Genomic DNA, 16,050 nt, shown 5'->3' on the forward strand with positions numbered 1-16,050 from the left:
TATAAGCTATAATACTCAGTAATAACATACTATAGGATTGTTGCAGTATTTCTTAATAAACCGTTCTTCTTATAAATAAGTTGCAGATTCTTTTTCTGTTAACTGTTACTTAATTAGAAGCCAAAGAGACTTAGTAAACAAAGTCTGCAGGGAAATAATGACAGCAGAATACATGTGTTCAAACTCTTGATAGGTGAATGTTTTATTGATCATCACGTGGATGGAGAGCTGTTCTTCTTGCTGCTGTGCCTCTCCGTGAAATACATCCATACGCTGTTCAGGGTGACTCGGGCCATGAGCAGGGTGATGGTGAAGTTACGTCGATACCACTCCCTGGACATGAAGATACAGAAATGCATGAAACACACAGGCTGTGTGTGTGTGTGTCTGTGTGAGTGGGCAGGAAACTTTGCGAACCTAGAATCACTTTGCAATGCTAATCCACAGAAAGCTCCGATGTTAGTTCTCTGTGTGTGTGAGGTGGTACAGTTCAGCTGCTGCAGAGGGAGCAGCACCCACCCGGCTCCCCGTCTCACCCACCCACCGACTCTCGCCTGCAGAACAACTCACTTGTTGTAATTTGCATGCCGCGTTCTGTTCTTGTCCAGGAAGCTTTTGTAAAACACCGCCATCTCCTCGCTGTTCAGGGAGCGCCGTCGTCCTGCGGGAGGACGCAGCCAGTCAGATTCTGCATTCTATATGCAGATATGTGTTTGTTTCTGCACAGGAACTATCTCTATCAACAAAATATGTGATTGTTTCTATACAGGAACTATCTCTAATAACAAAACAAGGCCACATGTTCTCACCGTCCTCGTCCCGCAGAGTCAAGCCTTTTGACTTCAGGTGTGAAATGATGAAATTTTCTTTTTCCTGCAGAGAGCAAGAACAAAATTGTTATATCTTCAACTTATGTCAAAGAGTGAATACATGTAGATTTCTGTCATCTTAAAATTGTATAAAAGAAGCATTTAATTATTGCTTTGACAGACTGAGAGTTTGTTGTGCAATGCTGCTCTCTGCTGGTGAAAAGAAGACCTTACACTCACATATGAGAGCAGATGTAAACGATCTATGGACTCACAAAAATATTAGCACTTCTTGAGTATTGCAGTGTGTTTGTCAGCAGTTTTGCACTTATATGAGGTCCCTTTTAAATGTTAATGTCTGTTTAAGGGTCCGGTTTTTAAGTTTTCTCTACTTACCATACTACACATTTGTGTTTTATACATAAGAATACATTTTATATAAAACTGACTGGCCATAAAACTATCAGTAAAGCTACCCAGCATCCCTGCCCACAGCATTTTTATCACTCTTTGTTCTGACCTTTGCAAAGCTGATGTTCTGCTTGGTCCAGAAGCTGTGGTTCCAGTCCTCCGTCTCCTGCCTCAGGTGCCTCAGACGTTTCTCTAGCTCCGACTCCTTCTCTGGGATGCAGTAAACAATGGGTCGCAGGTTTGACAGAGGGTTCGGAGGGCCGATCCAGTCATGTGTGGTGCTGGGTTCAGGTCTGTGTGGAGATCTCTGAGAATGTAGAGAAATCGTGTTAATGTATGTTCAGACTAATGGGGATAAATCTCGCCTTGTATGACTGACGGAAATTTAGGACTTAAAAACAGTGTCCTCATGATTGGAGCTGAACCTGCAGAGAGGGGCGCCATGTTTGTTTACATGAGCAGCTGATCTACAGGAGCTTATCATTTCTGAGCAGACATCACGATGGGAAGAGCAGCGAGGAGAAAAACCAGCTCCAGGGCTCGCAAACGGAAAACCAGGTAGATATAAAACCCTGCAAACACACCACTTCATTTCATTTATGTAATTAAACTGTACAACAACCATATTTCATTAAGGAATTATTTAATCTCCTGCTCATGTGTGACAGCTGACGTTACAAACTACTTAAGAACTTGTGTTATTGATGCATCAATAACACAAAATAAACAAAAACAATAACACCAATTTGCTGTAAAATACTATAAAGTACTGATAATATATGATACACATCTTAAATTATGATGTGTGTTTACATACAAGGGGTGAAAATGTGTCAAACGTTCACCTAAATTAAAAAACAAAACAAACAGTCAAATAAAAATGGCGTCCTGATAATAACAGGGAAACGTGAACGCAACCTTCACAGCCGCCCGCTGGCTGCCTGTCTGTAAACACAGTGGAATAAACAGGTTCAACTTGACGTGATTAAACGAACCTTTGGTGGTTTTTCCTGCTGGGCCGCCTGCTCGGAGCTGCACCGCCGGCTGCTGGACGCTGATAAGCGGAGTGGATGCAGATGAGCCGGGAGGGTGACACGACCGAGGGCCGTCCATGTTACTGCCGTCCTCCTGGCGGCCATTTTAATTAATTAGCAGGCAATTAATATATCAAGGCGTAAAAATAAATAACGTTTGTTTCCATTACAGAGCAGAGAAGTCTGCACGTTTAACTTCACCCACTCTATCGCACAGAACTCATGTCCTTCTGCACATAACCCACTGTGTGGTCACGTGATTCTAACAGGAAGTAAGGGTGCGCTGGAACGTTCCACCGGTGCGGTCCGGATTTAAATAAACTAATAAATAAACTATAACGCTTATCGGAAAAAAAAAAAACAAAAATCACATTTCAAGTTAAATCATGGCAAAAACTTTTTTATAGTGCAAATAATAATTCGCTATTTCCGTATATAAGACACTTTATTACGCTAAACGCTCAAACGGCACGGTGTGCGACGTAAATCGAGCGCACTTATTGTTTGGTCGACCAAAACTTACCCTTGGTTAAAAAAAATAGTAAATCCGTTCTCCACAAAAACAAAACGTGTTTTTTATCATTTATTCTACATTTATATGAATGTATTTTACGTTAAATAAACACCAACTCTATCTCGTATTCACAAAGACAAGGAAACGCTACTAATAAAGGGCGTGTAATTGTTTTTTACGGAGCAAAGTCAAACTCCGTGTTAGGTCATCTTCGCGAACATGAAAGTAACTACTAGACGGTTGCTAGGTAGGCTAATGTTTAGCTGTAATTAGAGGCTCTGCGCACTTTTCCACGCTGCTGTTCAGATGGCTGTACGCTGGTTATGCAGGTAAGAGTAAAATAGTTACTGTGATGGAGGGTTGTTGATGATTTAAAAGTGAAAACCGGCAGTTTTACGGCTGAGGTGGGGCAGAGTCAGGTGATCAGGCAGCTAGCTTAACACATTGACACTCACTCACTCTCACACACACACACACAGCATTCACAGAGCGCTGTTAGTGGACAGCTGGCTCGGCGTTTCAATAATCTAAAAGCTTAAGTTACTTGTTTATTTTTAAATTAAGTTGTTAAGAACGCGTAAGAGGAGGAAGCCCCCCCGGATCAGCGGTGGGAGGGGCGACACCAGCCTGACCGCAGTCAGCAGTCGTTGGTTCGGTGCTGAAGCTGACCGGAGCCTCGTCGCCTCCATCTGTGGTTCTGGCTTTATCCGTGTGGGTGCCACGTTCCGCAGCGAGCCGCCCTGCGTTGGCTGATGGAAACAGACATCCGTAAAAATGTGCGCGAATGTGTTTGGAGTTTTGAAAAGGTGAGCTAAAAGGATGAGGGCGTGTGTGTGTGTGTGTGTGTGTGTGTGTGTGTGGTGCAGCTGACAGCTTCAGGAGAGGTGTTTTCTCGGATCTGGAGGGGGTGTTTGTGTGCTGGTGCTGGTTCTGGCTTCTATCTCAGAGCCGGGTTCCATGCGCGTCCAGGCGGCCGAGCTGCTGGATTTTCTCCGGTGACATAATGCGCATACAGCCGCGCAGCAGCAGCAGCAGCACCGGTGCAGGCAGCCCGGAGGTGCTTGAACGGTTTTGGAGGTGCTGGTGGATGCATGGTTACCTGCAGCTCGGCTGGAACGACACCACAGCAGCCTGGGGGATTTTCATGTCTATCTTTTGCAGGAGGTTCTGGGTGGAGGTGTGTAGCAGGCTGGAGTGGATTTCGCTGAGATTATCCTAATAAATAGACAGACTTGTAAGCTGTGGCTCATCCACTACACTGGAAATGCCCAGCCCCTCGCCCTCTTACATAAAAGTACTTTAGGGAATGCTGATACATAACCCTGCCTTCTCTAATAAGCATTATTGATGCTGTGCATAGTAACGCATCATATTGAGGGCTACAGCTTATATATGCAACAATGTGCAGATAACGGCGGTCTGTCTTATGATGCAGCGTCTCCACAGAGACATTTTGTGTCCAGGTGTCACAGCTGAAGGTAAAGGAAGTTAACTTTGACGTGCATCTCCTGCTTCTCTTTATGGATGGATTAGACTCGGCGACTGAGTCCGTCAGGGGACCGCAGGGTCACAGAAGTCACAGAAATAAGATGTCAGTGTGGATCTGCTGTGGCAAGAGGAAGCTCAGGGGGCAGACTGTGTAGCAGGAGCACACAAGAGCTGCCAAAAGAGGCATAAACGACTACATGACAGACATGAAATGACAACAAAAACATGCACAGAGAGAAAAATAGATGGAAAGACGTGCAGAGGAGCTGCAGAGATGCACAGAATGGATAAAGGAAAACCAAAAAGATGTACAGCAGCTGCAAATCGATCAGGAACACACAAACGGCAACATAGATAAAAACGACATGATGAAGCAAACGTGCTATAAAGTGATTAAACTAGAAGAGACAACAAAATCCAGAAAAGTTCGCGCAAAACATGACAACACGGCAAAAAAATGTTGCAAAGAAACAGGAAGATAGCTTCTAAATGTTGGCAAAAAAAGATGCTAAACAACCATGGAAAGAAAAATGCAACCTTAGAGATCTGCAGAACTGAAAAGACACAACACAGAGAAACAGAATGTACTAAAGAACCTATAATTAACTACAACAACACACAATACTCTCAAACACAGACCAAATACCTAAAGACAGGCAGAACAGGAGGCTGCAAAATGACTAAAAGAGGCTGAAATCCTGCAGATTTTGTTTTGTTTTGTTGTTTTGTGCGATCACATCCTCAGAGCGCTAAGACAGAGAATATTCCACAGCACCTGTGACACATTTTCTCTTCCGGCAGGAGATTCAGTGGAGAGACGCCGCTTCACGTTTTGGGTGTTGGTCAGAACTGTTTATTTAAAGCTTGATGGGCAGGCAGGAGGCTCGTTTTTTTTTTTTTTTTTAAGTGGATTAGAGCGCCATCGCCATCATGTCAGCCTGGCAGAGACGCCCTGCCACCGATACTCTGAATGGTTGTCACGTGGGTGTTTGAGACGAAGCGTGTTAACCTCGTTTGTTGTCTTCCTCCTCATAGTGTGTCCTAGAAATACACGATGTGGGTCTTTAGCTGTCGATTGATGGAACAGGAGTCACGTCTCATCAGAGATAAAGGAGGTCAGCCCGCTCGTTGAGGACATATTTCCAGTCTGACTTTCCAGTCTTTCCACATCCTGGATCCTGTAGTCAGTGGCGCCTGCTATTGTCTTTGGTATAAAAGTTATATAACCCCAAGAAAAACTAACACTGTTCCTGGTTTAACAAAACTTTTGAGAGCTTTCATGATTAAATAAAGTCACACTCAGTGGCACTTTAATAGGGAAGCAACTGTTTCTGTATAAAATGTGCTTTTATTATGTCTGTAATAACTCAGATGTGCTTTACGGTTGAGATATTAATCAATGGCCTCATGAAAGTCAGCTTCAGTTCAGCAGAGCGAAGCCTTCTCCAGTCTGAACCTGTGTAAGTTCGTGCATTGCCCTCTGTTTCCTGGAGGCAGGCGCTGTGTGTGGAGGCGGCGGGTTAGCGTGTTGGTTTTGAGCTCATTGTGTGTCTGACATGAATGTATTCTGTCTGTTAACCTGCAAACAGACAGGGAACACTCATTAGCTTAGCATCATTAAAGCTGCAGTGCAAGCTCGTTAGAACCGAACCAAAGTCAAAGCACATACAAGTTCAATTCAACAGCAGATAAATCTGCACATACGTTATAAATGTGTGCAGTGACCGTCCTCTGAAGGGTTAAACTTGCTGTTGAATGTTCCTGTTGGCTGCTCCTAAATTTGGTACTTGGTACCTTTCATTTGTTGGCTGCTATCTTCAATCTAAGCTACGTCAGCTTAGCTAACATTCCAGTGTTACAACATGTTTTGTGACTAATTGGAGGAAGAACACACCTCATTTGTATAAAATACCTAAGACAAGCCTCGTCCTGAGGGCCTTAATTAAAAAATTAAAAAATTTTGGATCCATTTTGAGTTGCGCCGCTGACGATGCCAAATTTAAAAGAGAATTTTACAAACAAGAAAAGATGAGCAGGGCCGTGACTTCGGCGGTAAGTGGGAGGCAAAAGTTCTGCACCGGAGCTTCAGAGCTACAAATTAGACTTGTTAAGAAGGCTTGTTATTATCATCGTTAACGGTTACATTTCTGACATGTTTAGGTTGACAGAGCTGTTCGCACACTGCAGAAGCAGCACGTTCTTATTTTAGCAGCAGTGGGCGTCAGTCTCCAGCATCCTAACCGTCTTCCCGGCTGTGTCAGAAGGTCGTGGTTGTAGCTGTAATGAATATCTTTGGTTTCACAAACGGAACATTATTTACACTTTGAGTAACAGGAGGTGATAGTGTTTCCATCACGCTGGTGTGGATTCTTCCTCCTGAGGTTACAGAGTCTTTGCAGCGTTGGCAGTGGTTCAGATATTACATGGAGGTCCTACTGACCAGTGAGAATAGGAAAGGCAACTGTGGAAGTGACCCGCCCGTGCTGGCACACAGACAGCATTGTTAGCTCGACTGTTTGTTTGTGTTGCTTATTGTTCTAACTTTTTCTCCCCAGCCTGTTTGGGAAGCCCTTTGATGGAGGGAAGAGGATGGACCATGGCGGCTCGCAGCAGCAGCAACATCCGATGGAGCCGCAGCAGCAGCCGTATCACCCGCAGCACCCGGCCATGATGCGGCTTTACGAGGTGCAGAAGGAGGTGGCGAATCTGGGGCCGCAGGTCTGCACCTTCAGCGGCATGCAGAATGACCGCGATTACAAGCGTCTGGAGCGTGAGCTGATGAAGCTGCAGCTGGATGTGGACCAGGTGGACACGGAGGGCAAACCGGAGCTGCAGGGGGCCCGAAAGAGGGCAGCACAGGAGGTGGAGGGCCTCCTGCGCTACCTGGAGGAGAACGCCACCCATCCGTCTCGACTGGCCATTGAGCATCTGAGCAACGAGGCGCGGCAGCTGGTGGACGAGTGCGTGGTGGCTCCGCAGCGATCGGGCGGCGTGGCAGAGATCAACGACGAGCTGGTGGACGCTCTACAGGAGCTTGTGCTGAAGCTGACCCAGGTGAAGACCGAAGGGAGGGTGCCGCTCCGCAAAGCGCGCTACCGGGCGCTAACAAGGCTGTGCGCCGTACAGGACGTGGTCGAAGGGCGCACGCAGCAGCAGACCCTCTCCCTGCCTCTGTCTGGGGACACCCACGAGGCCGTGCACCGCATCAACCAGGTAATGGTGAAGGTAAGCATGGCCCGCAGCCAGCTGGTGGCGCTGCTGATGGGGCTAAGTGGGAGGGACAGCTGCGCCCACCTGTCACGCATCCTGACGGAGATGCAGGTGGAGCTGGACGCTTTGGACGTCTCTGGGAACGCAGCTATCAGAAACTACAGGAAGCAGGTTGTGGAGGAGATAAACGGGCTGCTGAAACATCTGGACCTGGAGGTGGAGGGAGACAACACCCACAGGTGAGCGTTTATCTTCAATAACACATGTGATGGTGGTGCCTTTGTTCTGGCGGCGCTCTGTCTTCATGTATGAACCGCTCCGCGTTTGTCCTGCAGGTATGATCTGGCACAGAACAACTCTATCCGAGAGATAGAGGCCGTGCGAGCTCACGTCTCCCACCTGCGCGAGGGCGTCCTGCGGCACTGCGCGATGGGCGACCTCGGCTTCAGACCCAAAGCCGAGCTGCAGAGCCTCCTCACACACCTGGACCAGGTGGACACAGCCAAGAACCCGTGCATCCGTGAGGCCCGCCGGCGTGCCGTGGTGGAAGTCCAGGCCATCATCACCTTCCTGGACCTCCGCGAAGCCCTCGCCCGCCGGCAGCCCTGCGCTAACGAGCACCCGTCACACCACGCCGTGTGGATGGTCCTGGGGAGCCTCTCGGACCTCCAGGCGCAGGTGCTCGGCTTTGACGGAAAGCGGGCCGACAAGAGCTACATGATCCTGGAGGAGCTGCTGACTAAGCAGCTGCTGGCGCTGGACGCCGTGGACCCGCAGGGTGATGAGATGACCAAGGTGGCGCGGAAGCAGGCGGTGAAGTTCGCCCAGAACATTCTCAACTATCTGGACATGAAGACGGACGAATGGGAGTACTGAAGAAAAAAACATGCTGCAGCAAGGAGGAGCCGATAATGTGTGTAAATAAAAAAAACTGGGACGTTATCATTCCATGGGTTGTAAATATTGACTCAGATTCCCAGAATGCACTGCAGCAGCTTTTTCTTTTGTCTCTTTGTGGCAGTCATGGCCGACCCCTCTGAGAAACACTGAACTCCTTTTGTGAACACACTTTTTTGGAGATTTCTTTCAGTACGTCAGTGTGTGTGTGAGTGTGTGTGAGTGTGTTGTCGTGTTTAGTGTGTGGTTGTCGATGCCTGCAGCCAAAGCACTGAACAATCCCTGTCACGGCGGCCGTGTTCCTCCGGGCTGTGTTCAATACTGATAAATCACCCGCCGGATCGCCGAGCGGCGGCGTCCCTTCGTCTGAGTGTCCGTTGCTAACGGAGACAGTTGTGCATGTGACCCGATTTGGAGAGAGTCCATCTCGGCCGTGATTGTGACTCCTGCTGATTTCTGGTTAAATTTAAAGGTGAAAAATGAGGCGTCAGCTGCGCAGTCAGTGTTTGAACAGAGATGTAATTAAGCGGGGAGCGGTGGGAGTTCGTCTTGACTGATGTGCGGTCAGCGTGAGCCCGTTTATCCCCCTCCTAAAATCTTCTGTGCCACAGAACAGGCACCAGGATGCCTGGAATATCCCCCCACCTCGCCGCTTGTGTAGCTGTTAGTGTGTCCCACGTTCCACATGTTCGTCGTGATTGTGTGTGAGGCTATAAAAAGGTTTGAACCCAGAGTTTCTGCCGCTGCTGCTGCTGCTTTAGGATCTTTCTTTCTTTTCTTTTTTTGTTTCCCCGCTGCTTTCCACTGGCTGACGGAGGAGCGGAAGGGGAAGGGAGGTGGTGATATCCACTGGATTGACACATCAAGGCAGTAGCTCACAGTCGGGTAGACAGAATTGATGGTGAGCGCAGTTGACAGAGCCTTCTAGAAACTTCTCAGAGCTGCTGCTGCTGCTGCTGCTGCTGGAGACGGTGGGCGGGAGAGGACGAGTCCAAATCTCTGTGCCTTTATTTTCACTCTTCCTTTTTGTTTTCGGTGTAAAAGCAGCGAGTGAACAGACAGCGAGCTCGTTTCTGTATCCGTGCACAAAGAAAGCCCTGAATGTGTGTCGCCGGAGCACCTTGGCCCTTACCGCCGCTTAGAAATTTGCACTATACCTGTCAGAAAATTGAAGCTTTTTGAAGTCAATATTTACTCCCCGGTAAAAGGTTCCAGTCAGTATCCTGTAGTAGCATGAAGCGATGACGCTCTCCTCAGCCTCGTGAGTCATGGTTTCACACTGCAAACAGCCTCGCTGCTCTGACACACAAAATAAAATCCACTGACTGAACAGAACGATGTGGCCACTCAATGATTTCACAGCTTCATGCTGACCCTTAAAAAAAAAAACACCTCACACCTCAGTAAGTGGACGCTTTCAGGCAGGTCACATGATGACAGACCCGTCCTCAAACATGAGGACAGAAGATGTCAGCAGGTTCAGAAACACCTGGTCTGATCTGGAGGTGCTGCTGACGGCCACATCACCTTGAAGATGTGGCCACTGCCTTTATTTTCATGCAGATTACCATCCTGATTCTCTGAAGGGATTTTTGATCTGTCACAAGCTACTTTCAACCAATCGGATCAGAAGGAAACACAATCATAAGAGCAAGCTAGTGGCAGTTAGCATGCATGTAGAGGAGTGTTATCAACCAGAAACGTCTTTACAAACCAAAACACTGACAGGAGCCGATTGGTCTGAACCAGCTGTGGTTCAACACAGTGGGTCCTCATGTGTCCGTAGACTTCATGACAGGAAGCTGCTGATAATCTGCCTGTCAGCAATATCAGCAGGAAGAAGGGAGTTGAAGTCGTATCTGATTGGCTCAGAGCAGAGCGGCTGTCTTAATATGTGGCCATTTGGCGGCTGGTTGTTCTTTTCTGTGTGGCTGCTCGCAGTGTGAACCAGACGGGTCAAAACTCAAGTGATTAAATCCACAGAGCTTCGGAGCTTTGTGGCTGCTGCAGCAGAGCGTCACACTCCCCCCCCCTCTCCTCTTTTGGAAGTGAACTCCCTCTCAGACCCTTCCCTTCTGCTTCGGAAGCGTTTCTGGCACGGCGCCTGCAGCTCGGCCTCTCGGGCATGACGCTGACTCATACGGGAGAAGATTCCATTAAACAGCGTTCATTAAACATCGCCGCTCTGCCTGCTGGCTGAGCAACAGATGCTTCCTCACAGCCCAACCCGCCCAGACACACCTTCAGTTCACCGCTGTGTACGCAGTAACAGTCCTCACACATTGACCCCTTTTGTAAACTGTTTTACACTGTGTGAAGAAATGCTCATCTTCATCATGTAGAGGTGTCTCAAAGCCATGAAAGCTGACGAATTTATACTGAAAAAAAATGGAGGAAGGATTTTATAAACTGTCCCTGCATCAATGTGTGTCATTGTGTCGGCAGGTTGAAGTATTTTAGACTCCATGATGTCGCATGAGTGTGAGTGTTTGGAAAAAGTCACACGGCAGCTGTTTAAATTCGATTTTTTTTTTTTTTAATGTAATCATGTTGCCATTAACAGATCATGTGTTAGTGTGTCACAGTGTTCGACCTCCAACTACAACTTCAAAAACATCAAATATGTTTAAAGGGTTCAAAAATATCATGCAGAAAACAGGGTGCGTTTGTTAGGGACTATTTTCTGCGGCGCATTAATCTACAGAGGAGTAAAGATGAGCTTTAAATACACAGATAACACTGAACAGTATTAGCATTAGCATTAGCACAGCATTACTTTAGAGGTTTGTTTGCCTTTAGTTCCTTTAAAGGAAGGGAAGGAGATGTTCGATTAGTGTAACTTCTCTTTACAATCCGATAGCAACCGATTACTTCGGCAGTTTCTCATTAAAACGAAGAATATGAATCATCTGAAGCTATAAAACACTAAAAACATCAGCCAATCCTCCGGGTGGACCCTGTAGGAGGATTGGCTGGTTGTCACTCTCTTCCTGCTCTGTGCACCAGAGAGGTACGTGCATGATGGCCGAAGTCACAGACCGCAGCTCGTCTTCAGGTGATGTGCGTCCATGTGATTGGGAGGCGTGGCTTCGGGGTGAGCTCCGAGAGAAAGGGGCGTGTCTTTACTTTCCAAATCTGGCTGACTCTCACTGAGTTTTCCAAATCTCCTGCCCGACCTTTAAAAGCATTTGTTAATAATTTCCCTAATAATCAGTAACAACGTATTTATTTCCTTTGGTTTTGTTTTTATGTCTAAATGAAATGTGTAATGTTTTTTTTATCTGTTGGTCTGAGCTCTGGTTCAGATGTTTTGTCCTCAGTCCTCACTGACGCTCTGCTCTGTTTTTCTCCACAACAACAAACACTAAAAGCAGCTCGGGGTGATCCTGAGCGCCTGAACACGGTGCCACCGGAGTCCATTAGAGTTTAAAAGATTCAGATCCGGTGGGAGTTCAGCCGAGGCCGAGGACGGACGTGGAGGATTTTCCAGCCCTTTAAGTTGAATGTAGTCATTGAGGAATGTTTTGTCTTTGTACCAAAGTTCATTTCACTGCGGACGGATTGAGCAGAAGTAACTACAGTAGATGGCAGCAGACCTGGGGGGGTGATGAGGAAGAGCTCAAAGATGAAAATAAAGCAGCACGAGTACTAAAGAAGACAGAAAAAAATGTTCAATTTGCTAAGAAACTGCACCAAAAATGTTTAACAGAGGCTGCGTGTGATTCATTTTTACAGTTTTAGCCAAATGCTGCTCACACCCAGGTGTGCGTAGCCAACAATGCTGCTTTCTCCAGCAGAAAGGCGTCACTACATGTAGACAGGAAGTTACAACAAGTGGAAACATCCAACAGAAGCTGCTTCAAACATCAGCCGAAGTCACCGGGTAAAGGTTCAGCTGAGCTCGAGCAGGACTTCAGACTGACTCCCCACCACGGGCCCATCACACCGGGGCGGGGTGTGTAAACACCAGCGCCGCACCTTTCTCTGAACCACTTGTCAAACATCACCACGGCTTCCTGTTGGATCATTTCCATCAGTCAACATGTGTGCTGCCACCTGGTGGTCAAAGCGGAACATCCCAAAGAACAGGAATGAAAACATCAGTGTTAAAACTCGCTTTACAGCCGCAGTGTTGACTTCCTGCCTGTTGAGTCTCTGATCACATGATGTCACCAAACGATCTTCCTCGCTGCAAAACGTTTTTATTTTTAATTTTTACGTTTTTTTTGTGACTTTAGTTTTCTGCTGCTTCGCCTTCTTTCGGACGGGAATGTGTTCAGTGGCTTCTTTATTTTTCCAAACGTCTGTTCTCTTAAGTCGCCTTTAACTGCACTGATTGTGACGGGCTTTTGATGTTTCTCCTCTGAGACGCGCTTGTACAAAAAAAACAAAAAAAAAGCACACCGAAAAAACAAACAAACAAACAAACAAACAGAAGCGACACTGTAAGCTGTGTGGATGCTCCATGGATGGTTGTGTTTACAGTTTGTATTCCCTCTGCAGAATAAAAGACCACGTGTCTTCATGCGTCCTCCTGATGTGTTTTTATTTGTTATTCTGACGGTGAAAGCTTTGAGGGTTATTTTAAGATGATAAAAGGACAAGTCACCGCAGAGGAGCATTAAACTTTCAGCTGATACAGAGTGAGAGGTTCAGGGTCTCCATCAGCTGAAGCCTCCAAGACCACGTCTCAAAGCTTTTACTGTTACAGTAGACTTGTTCATCGAGCTGATATTTCTGTAGCTTCGACACATTACTTGGACTTTGATGCAGCCCTGGAGGATTCGTGGGGGGAAGAAGACTGGACCGCCGTCACGTTGTCCCGTCTCAGGGGGGACGGCCCGGCCGGTCAGTGAGCCTCTCCGTGTGCGGGATCATCTGACCTCTCACACTGTGGTCGGCCATCGCTGAGCCACTCTCAGCTCGGGCTCACGTCCTCCCTCCCCCCGGGCCCAGAGTTCAGGAAAAGGCCGAATCATTATTTCTTTGTATAGATTTTCTGCCACCATTTATGTTCCGGACGACTTTCTGGAGGAAGCACTGAGTGGAAAGTGGGTTAATCTGCTTAAACACACGCAGGCACTGAAACCTGATGCGTCCTCTTTGAGTTCTGTTCAATCACTGTGTTGTTAGGATCCAAAGGAGGGCATGCATTTAACCTCAAGGGGGCGCTGCAGGTGGAGGAGAGACATGAACATCATTGGTGTCAGTCCGTCCATGAGACATGTGAGGACACTTTACCAGAGGACACCTGCGTGTGTGTGTCCTCACACAGCTGATGTCAGCCTGCAGGTTATTCTGGGCTGAGCAGCCTCCCTCTGAGGAAACCTGCAATTTCCCTGTACAGCAGCAGATAATGAAGGCCTGCTGCCTGAAGCAGCGCCGCGTGCACGTCCAACACGTCCAGCACGTCCAACACGTCCAACATGTCCAGCCAGTGGCGAACGCCCAGTTCACCCAGGGCGGCATCACACAGGGGGCGGCACGAGCATTTGGAAAAAAAATCCTCTCCACGGTTTTCTATAGTATATTATGGATCACTGTGTGGAGAATTGGCACATTAGCGCCCCCTGCAGGTGCAGGCGCCCATGATGCTGAGAAGGTGGAACAGACAGGGAGTGAAAGAAGGGAGGTCTCACTCTGTCCTGATAGCGTGCGTCACTGCGTGTTTGTGTATAGCAGCGTGAACGATCGAAGGAGTGAGAGCTCTCACCGTTAATACAAGATCTTTAAACGACAACAAACCGCACAGACAGAGCAGAGCTGCAGGCAGAGAGGCAGAGTACGCTGTGTTTTATAACGTCCATCCATGATGCGCTGCTCTGGCTCGTCGGTTAGCGAACAAGTTAGCTACTGTCTGCTAACATAAGTCCGCCCATCAATGACGAGCTGATTAACGTTAAACACTCAGGGGGGTTCTCGCCCGGCGAGTAGTTCGATGTAGAACCGCCACTGCATCCAACACGTCCACTTATTTTACTCACCACCCAAAGTGAGCAGAAAGTGATCACACCACTCAGAATGTAGCCTGCTGGTTCCTACAGTGTGCTGGTCGTCATTGTGTGTCTTTGTGTGGGCATTTTGCATCTCTTTGTGGGTCTTTTGGTCTTTGTGGTCATTCAGCATCGTGCCATCATAACATGTGGTCATTTTGGGGGTTACTTTTTCTCTGTTTATAGTTATTTTGTACAGTTTTGTCACTTTATGAGGTCTTTGTGTCGTCTGTTATGTCTCGGTTTGTGTGTGTGTGCAGCTGTTTTGTGTATTTCAGGTCCTTTTCACTCATACTTTCATACTTTTGTGTGTCTTTGTGCTCACGCTTTGTGTCTGTGGTGGGTTTTGTGTATGCTGTGTGTTGTTCCTTTGACTTGTTTTCAGCTTTTCATTGAGTTGTGTTGCTTTCCTAACATGAGCAGTTAAATATCTTAAAGGTAAACACTTACTGGACGCTGCAGTGTTGTTGTTGTGTAGCTGAGTCTGAGCAGAGAGGCGTCCCGTCATGGATCAGCATTGCAGAGACTATATCTGTGCGGCCACCAGGGGGAGACACACCCTCAGCTGTGCTGGATGGAGCTGGGCAGGGCTGCCCCACACACACACACACACACACACACTGTGGATGACAGTGGTGTGTTGTCATTCTGATGGCGCTGCTGATTGCATAATCTGTAACACGGAGGTGATGAAAACACACAAACACAACGTTTGACTGCAGAACACAGGCGTCCTGTTACATAAGCACCATCGCTCAGAGTGTTTACAGCACACACACACTGCAGCAGGACTGTGTGCACATATTTAACACTGTTTCCTATGGAAGCAACATGTCTGTGGATAACAATGAACACACTGAGAAAAGATGTACCACAGTGTGACATCACAGTGTGACATCACAGCCGCTTCACTGCACCGCCAGTGTTCAAATACAGGCTAAACGACACTGAGTCCACATGTAGTCTCTGATTGTTTGCTTGTGTTGGATGACAGGATATAATTTAAATCTAAAAAATAAGCTGCTGGCTCATCTGCAGTTATAGCCATTTAAACTAAAACACTTTATTTGAATATTGATTCTTTAAACAACTGACCTGAAACAAGAGAACCGTCTGATCAGGAGCAGGAAGTCTTCCACCCAATCAAACTAAACCAGAACACCTGCACCATGTCATGCAAGTAAACATGGGAAATGTAGTTGTAGCTCCCCTACACAACTATAACAAAGCAGACAAACAGGGACGCAACTGGTTAATAAGACATATTGATCAGATAAATATCTAAAGCTTTAAGCATAAAGGACATCTGCAGTTATATTACTGTAGCTTTAGCCTCAGTTTTTCACTGCTTTCTTCAAATAGAACTGCAACCAGTTTTGCTAGCTATCAGCTAGTGCAGTTAGCATTATGCTTTAATAAGTTAGCTTCGTTAGCCTTTTGTTAGCTTAATGCCCTGTTGATAAAACCATATTAAACCAAACAATGTAGCGACTATCAGTGAATTTGAAAGCTGTTTGTTAGCTGTAGGCCCGGCACATAAAGTCAAATGAAGCTAACTATTTGCTAATAGTTAGCTTGAGCTGGTTTAGCTCTTTGCTAGCATAAAGGCCTGAAGGTCGTCTACAGGACAGTTAGGCTAACGCGGCATTATGTAGCTTTAGCCTTTATTTATACAAATAATATCTATCATCAGC

General features: G+C 46.9%; 2 protein-coding genes and 1 long non-coding RNA gene across 5 annotated transcripts; 1 reads left to right on the forward strand and 2 right to left on the reverse strand.

Annotated features, from left to right (window-relative positions):
• Positions 1-173: 173 nt before the first annotated feature.
• coa8 (cytochrome c oxidase assembly factor 8) lies at positions 174-2,536 on the reverse strand. Its single transcript, XM_028395344.1, has 5 exons — positions 2,216-2,536; positions 1,330-1,527; positions 810-873; positions 571-661; positions 174-333 (listed from the first exon to the last, which is right to left on the reverse strand). The coding sequence occupies exons 1-5, from the start codon at positions 2,357-2,359 to the stop codon at positions 213-215; spliced, it is 618 nt and encodes a 205-aa protein (XP_028251145.1). The 5' UTR covers positions 2,360-2,536; the 3' UTR covers positions 174-212.
• Positions 1,705-11,294, forward strand: bag5 (BCL2 associated athanogene 5). 3 transcript variants are annotated; one of them, XM_028395343.1, is made up of 3 exons: positions 1,705-1,778; positions 6,812-7,705; positions 7,802-11,294. In XM_028395343.1, exons 1-3 carry the CDS (start codon positions 1,723-1,725, stop codon positions 8,340-8,342), a joined length of 1,491 nt encoding a protein of 496 aa, XP_028251144.1. In that variant the 5' UTR covers positions 1,705-1,722; the 3' UTR covers positions 8,343-11,294. The 3 variants fall into 3 exon arrangements, with proteins under 3 accessions (XP_028251144.1, XP_028251143.1, XP_028251142.1); XM_028395342.1 differs by lacking the exon at positions 1,705-1,778 and adding an exon at positions 2,749-3,097; XM_028395341.1 differs by lacking the exon at positions 1,705-1,778 and adding an exon at positions 3,214-3,574.
• On the reverse strand, positions 5,705-15,490 carry LOC114427332 (uncharacterized). Its single transcript, XR_003669455.1, has 3 exons — positions 15,452-15,490; positions 14,807-15,029; positions 5,705-5,835 (listed from the first exon to the last, which is right to left on the reverse strand). It is a non-coding gene; the product is annotated as an uncharacterized LOC114427332 (long non-coding RNA).
• Between the last annotated feature and the right edge of the window lie 560 nt (positions 15,491-16,050).

The sequence above is a fragment of the Parambassis ranga genome, chromosome 22 (genome assembly GCF_900634625.1).
Source record: "Parambassis ranga chromosome 22, fParRan2.1, whole genome shotgun sequence".
Taxonomy (NCBI): Eukaryota; Metazoa; Chordata; class Actinopteri; family Ambassidae; genus Parambassis; species Parambassis ranga.

What these genes read in the sequence shown, in the direction of transcription:
- bag5 (XM_028395343.1), top strand. Translation starts at nt 1,723, where the DNA reads ATGGGAAGAGCAGCGAGGAGAAAAACCAGCTCCAGGGCTCGCAAACGG. An exon ending in GCTCGCAAACGGAAAACCAG is followed by an intron (nt 1,779 to 6,811) that starts GTAGATATAAAA and finishes TTTTCTCCCCAG; the next exon opens with CCTGTTTGGGAAGCCCTTTG. An exon ending in GAGGGAGACAACACCCACAG is followed by an intron (nt 7,706 to 7,801) that starts GTGAGCGTTTAT and finishes TTTGTCCTGCAG; the next exon opens with GTATGATCTGGCACAGAACA.
- coa8 (XM_028395344.1), bottom strand. Translation starts at nt 2,359, where the DNA reads ATGGCCGCCAGGAGGACGGCAGTAACATGGACGGCCCTCGGTCGTGTC. An exon ending in AGCAGGAAAAACCACCAAAG is followed by an intron (nt 1,528 to 2,215) that starts GTTCGTTTAATC and finishes CTACATTCTCAG; the next exon opens with AGATCTCCACACAGACCTGA. An exon ending in GACTCTGCGGGACGAGGACG is followed by an intron (nt 662 to 809) that starts GTGAGAACATGT and finishes GTCCTCCCGCAG; the next exon opens with GACGACGGCGCTCCCTGAAC.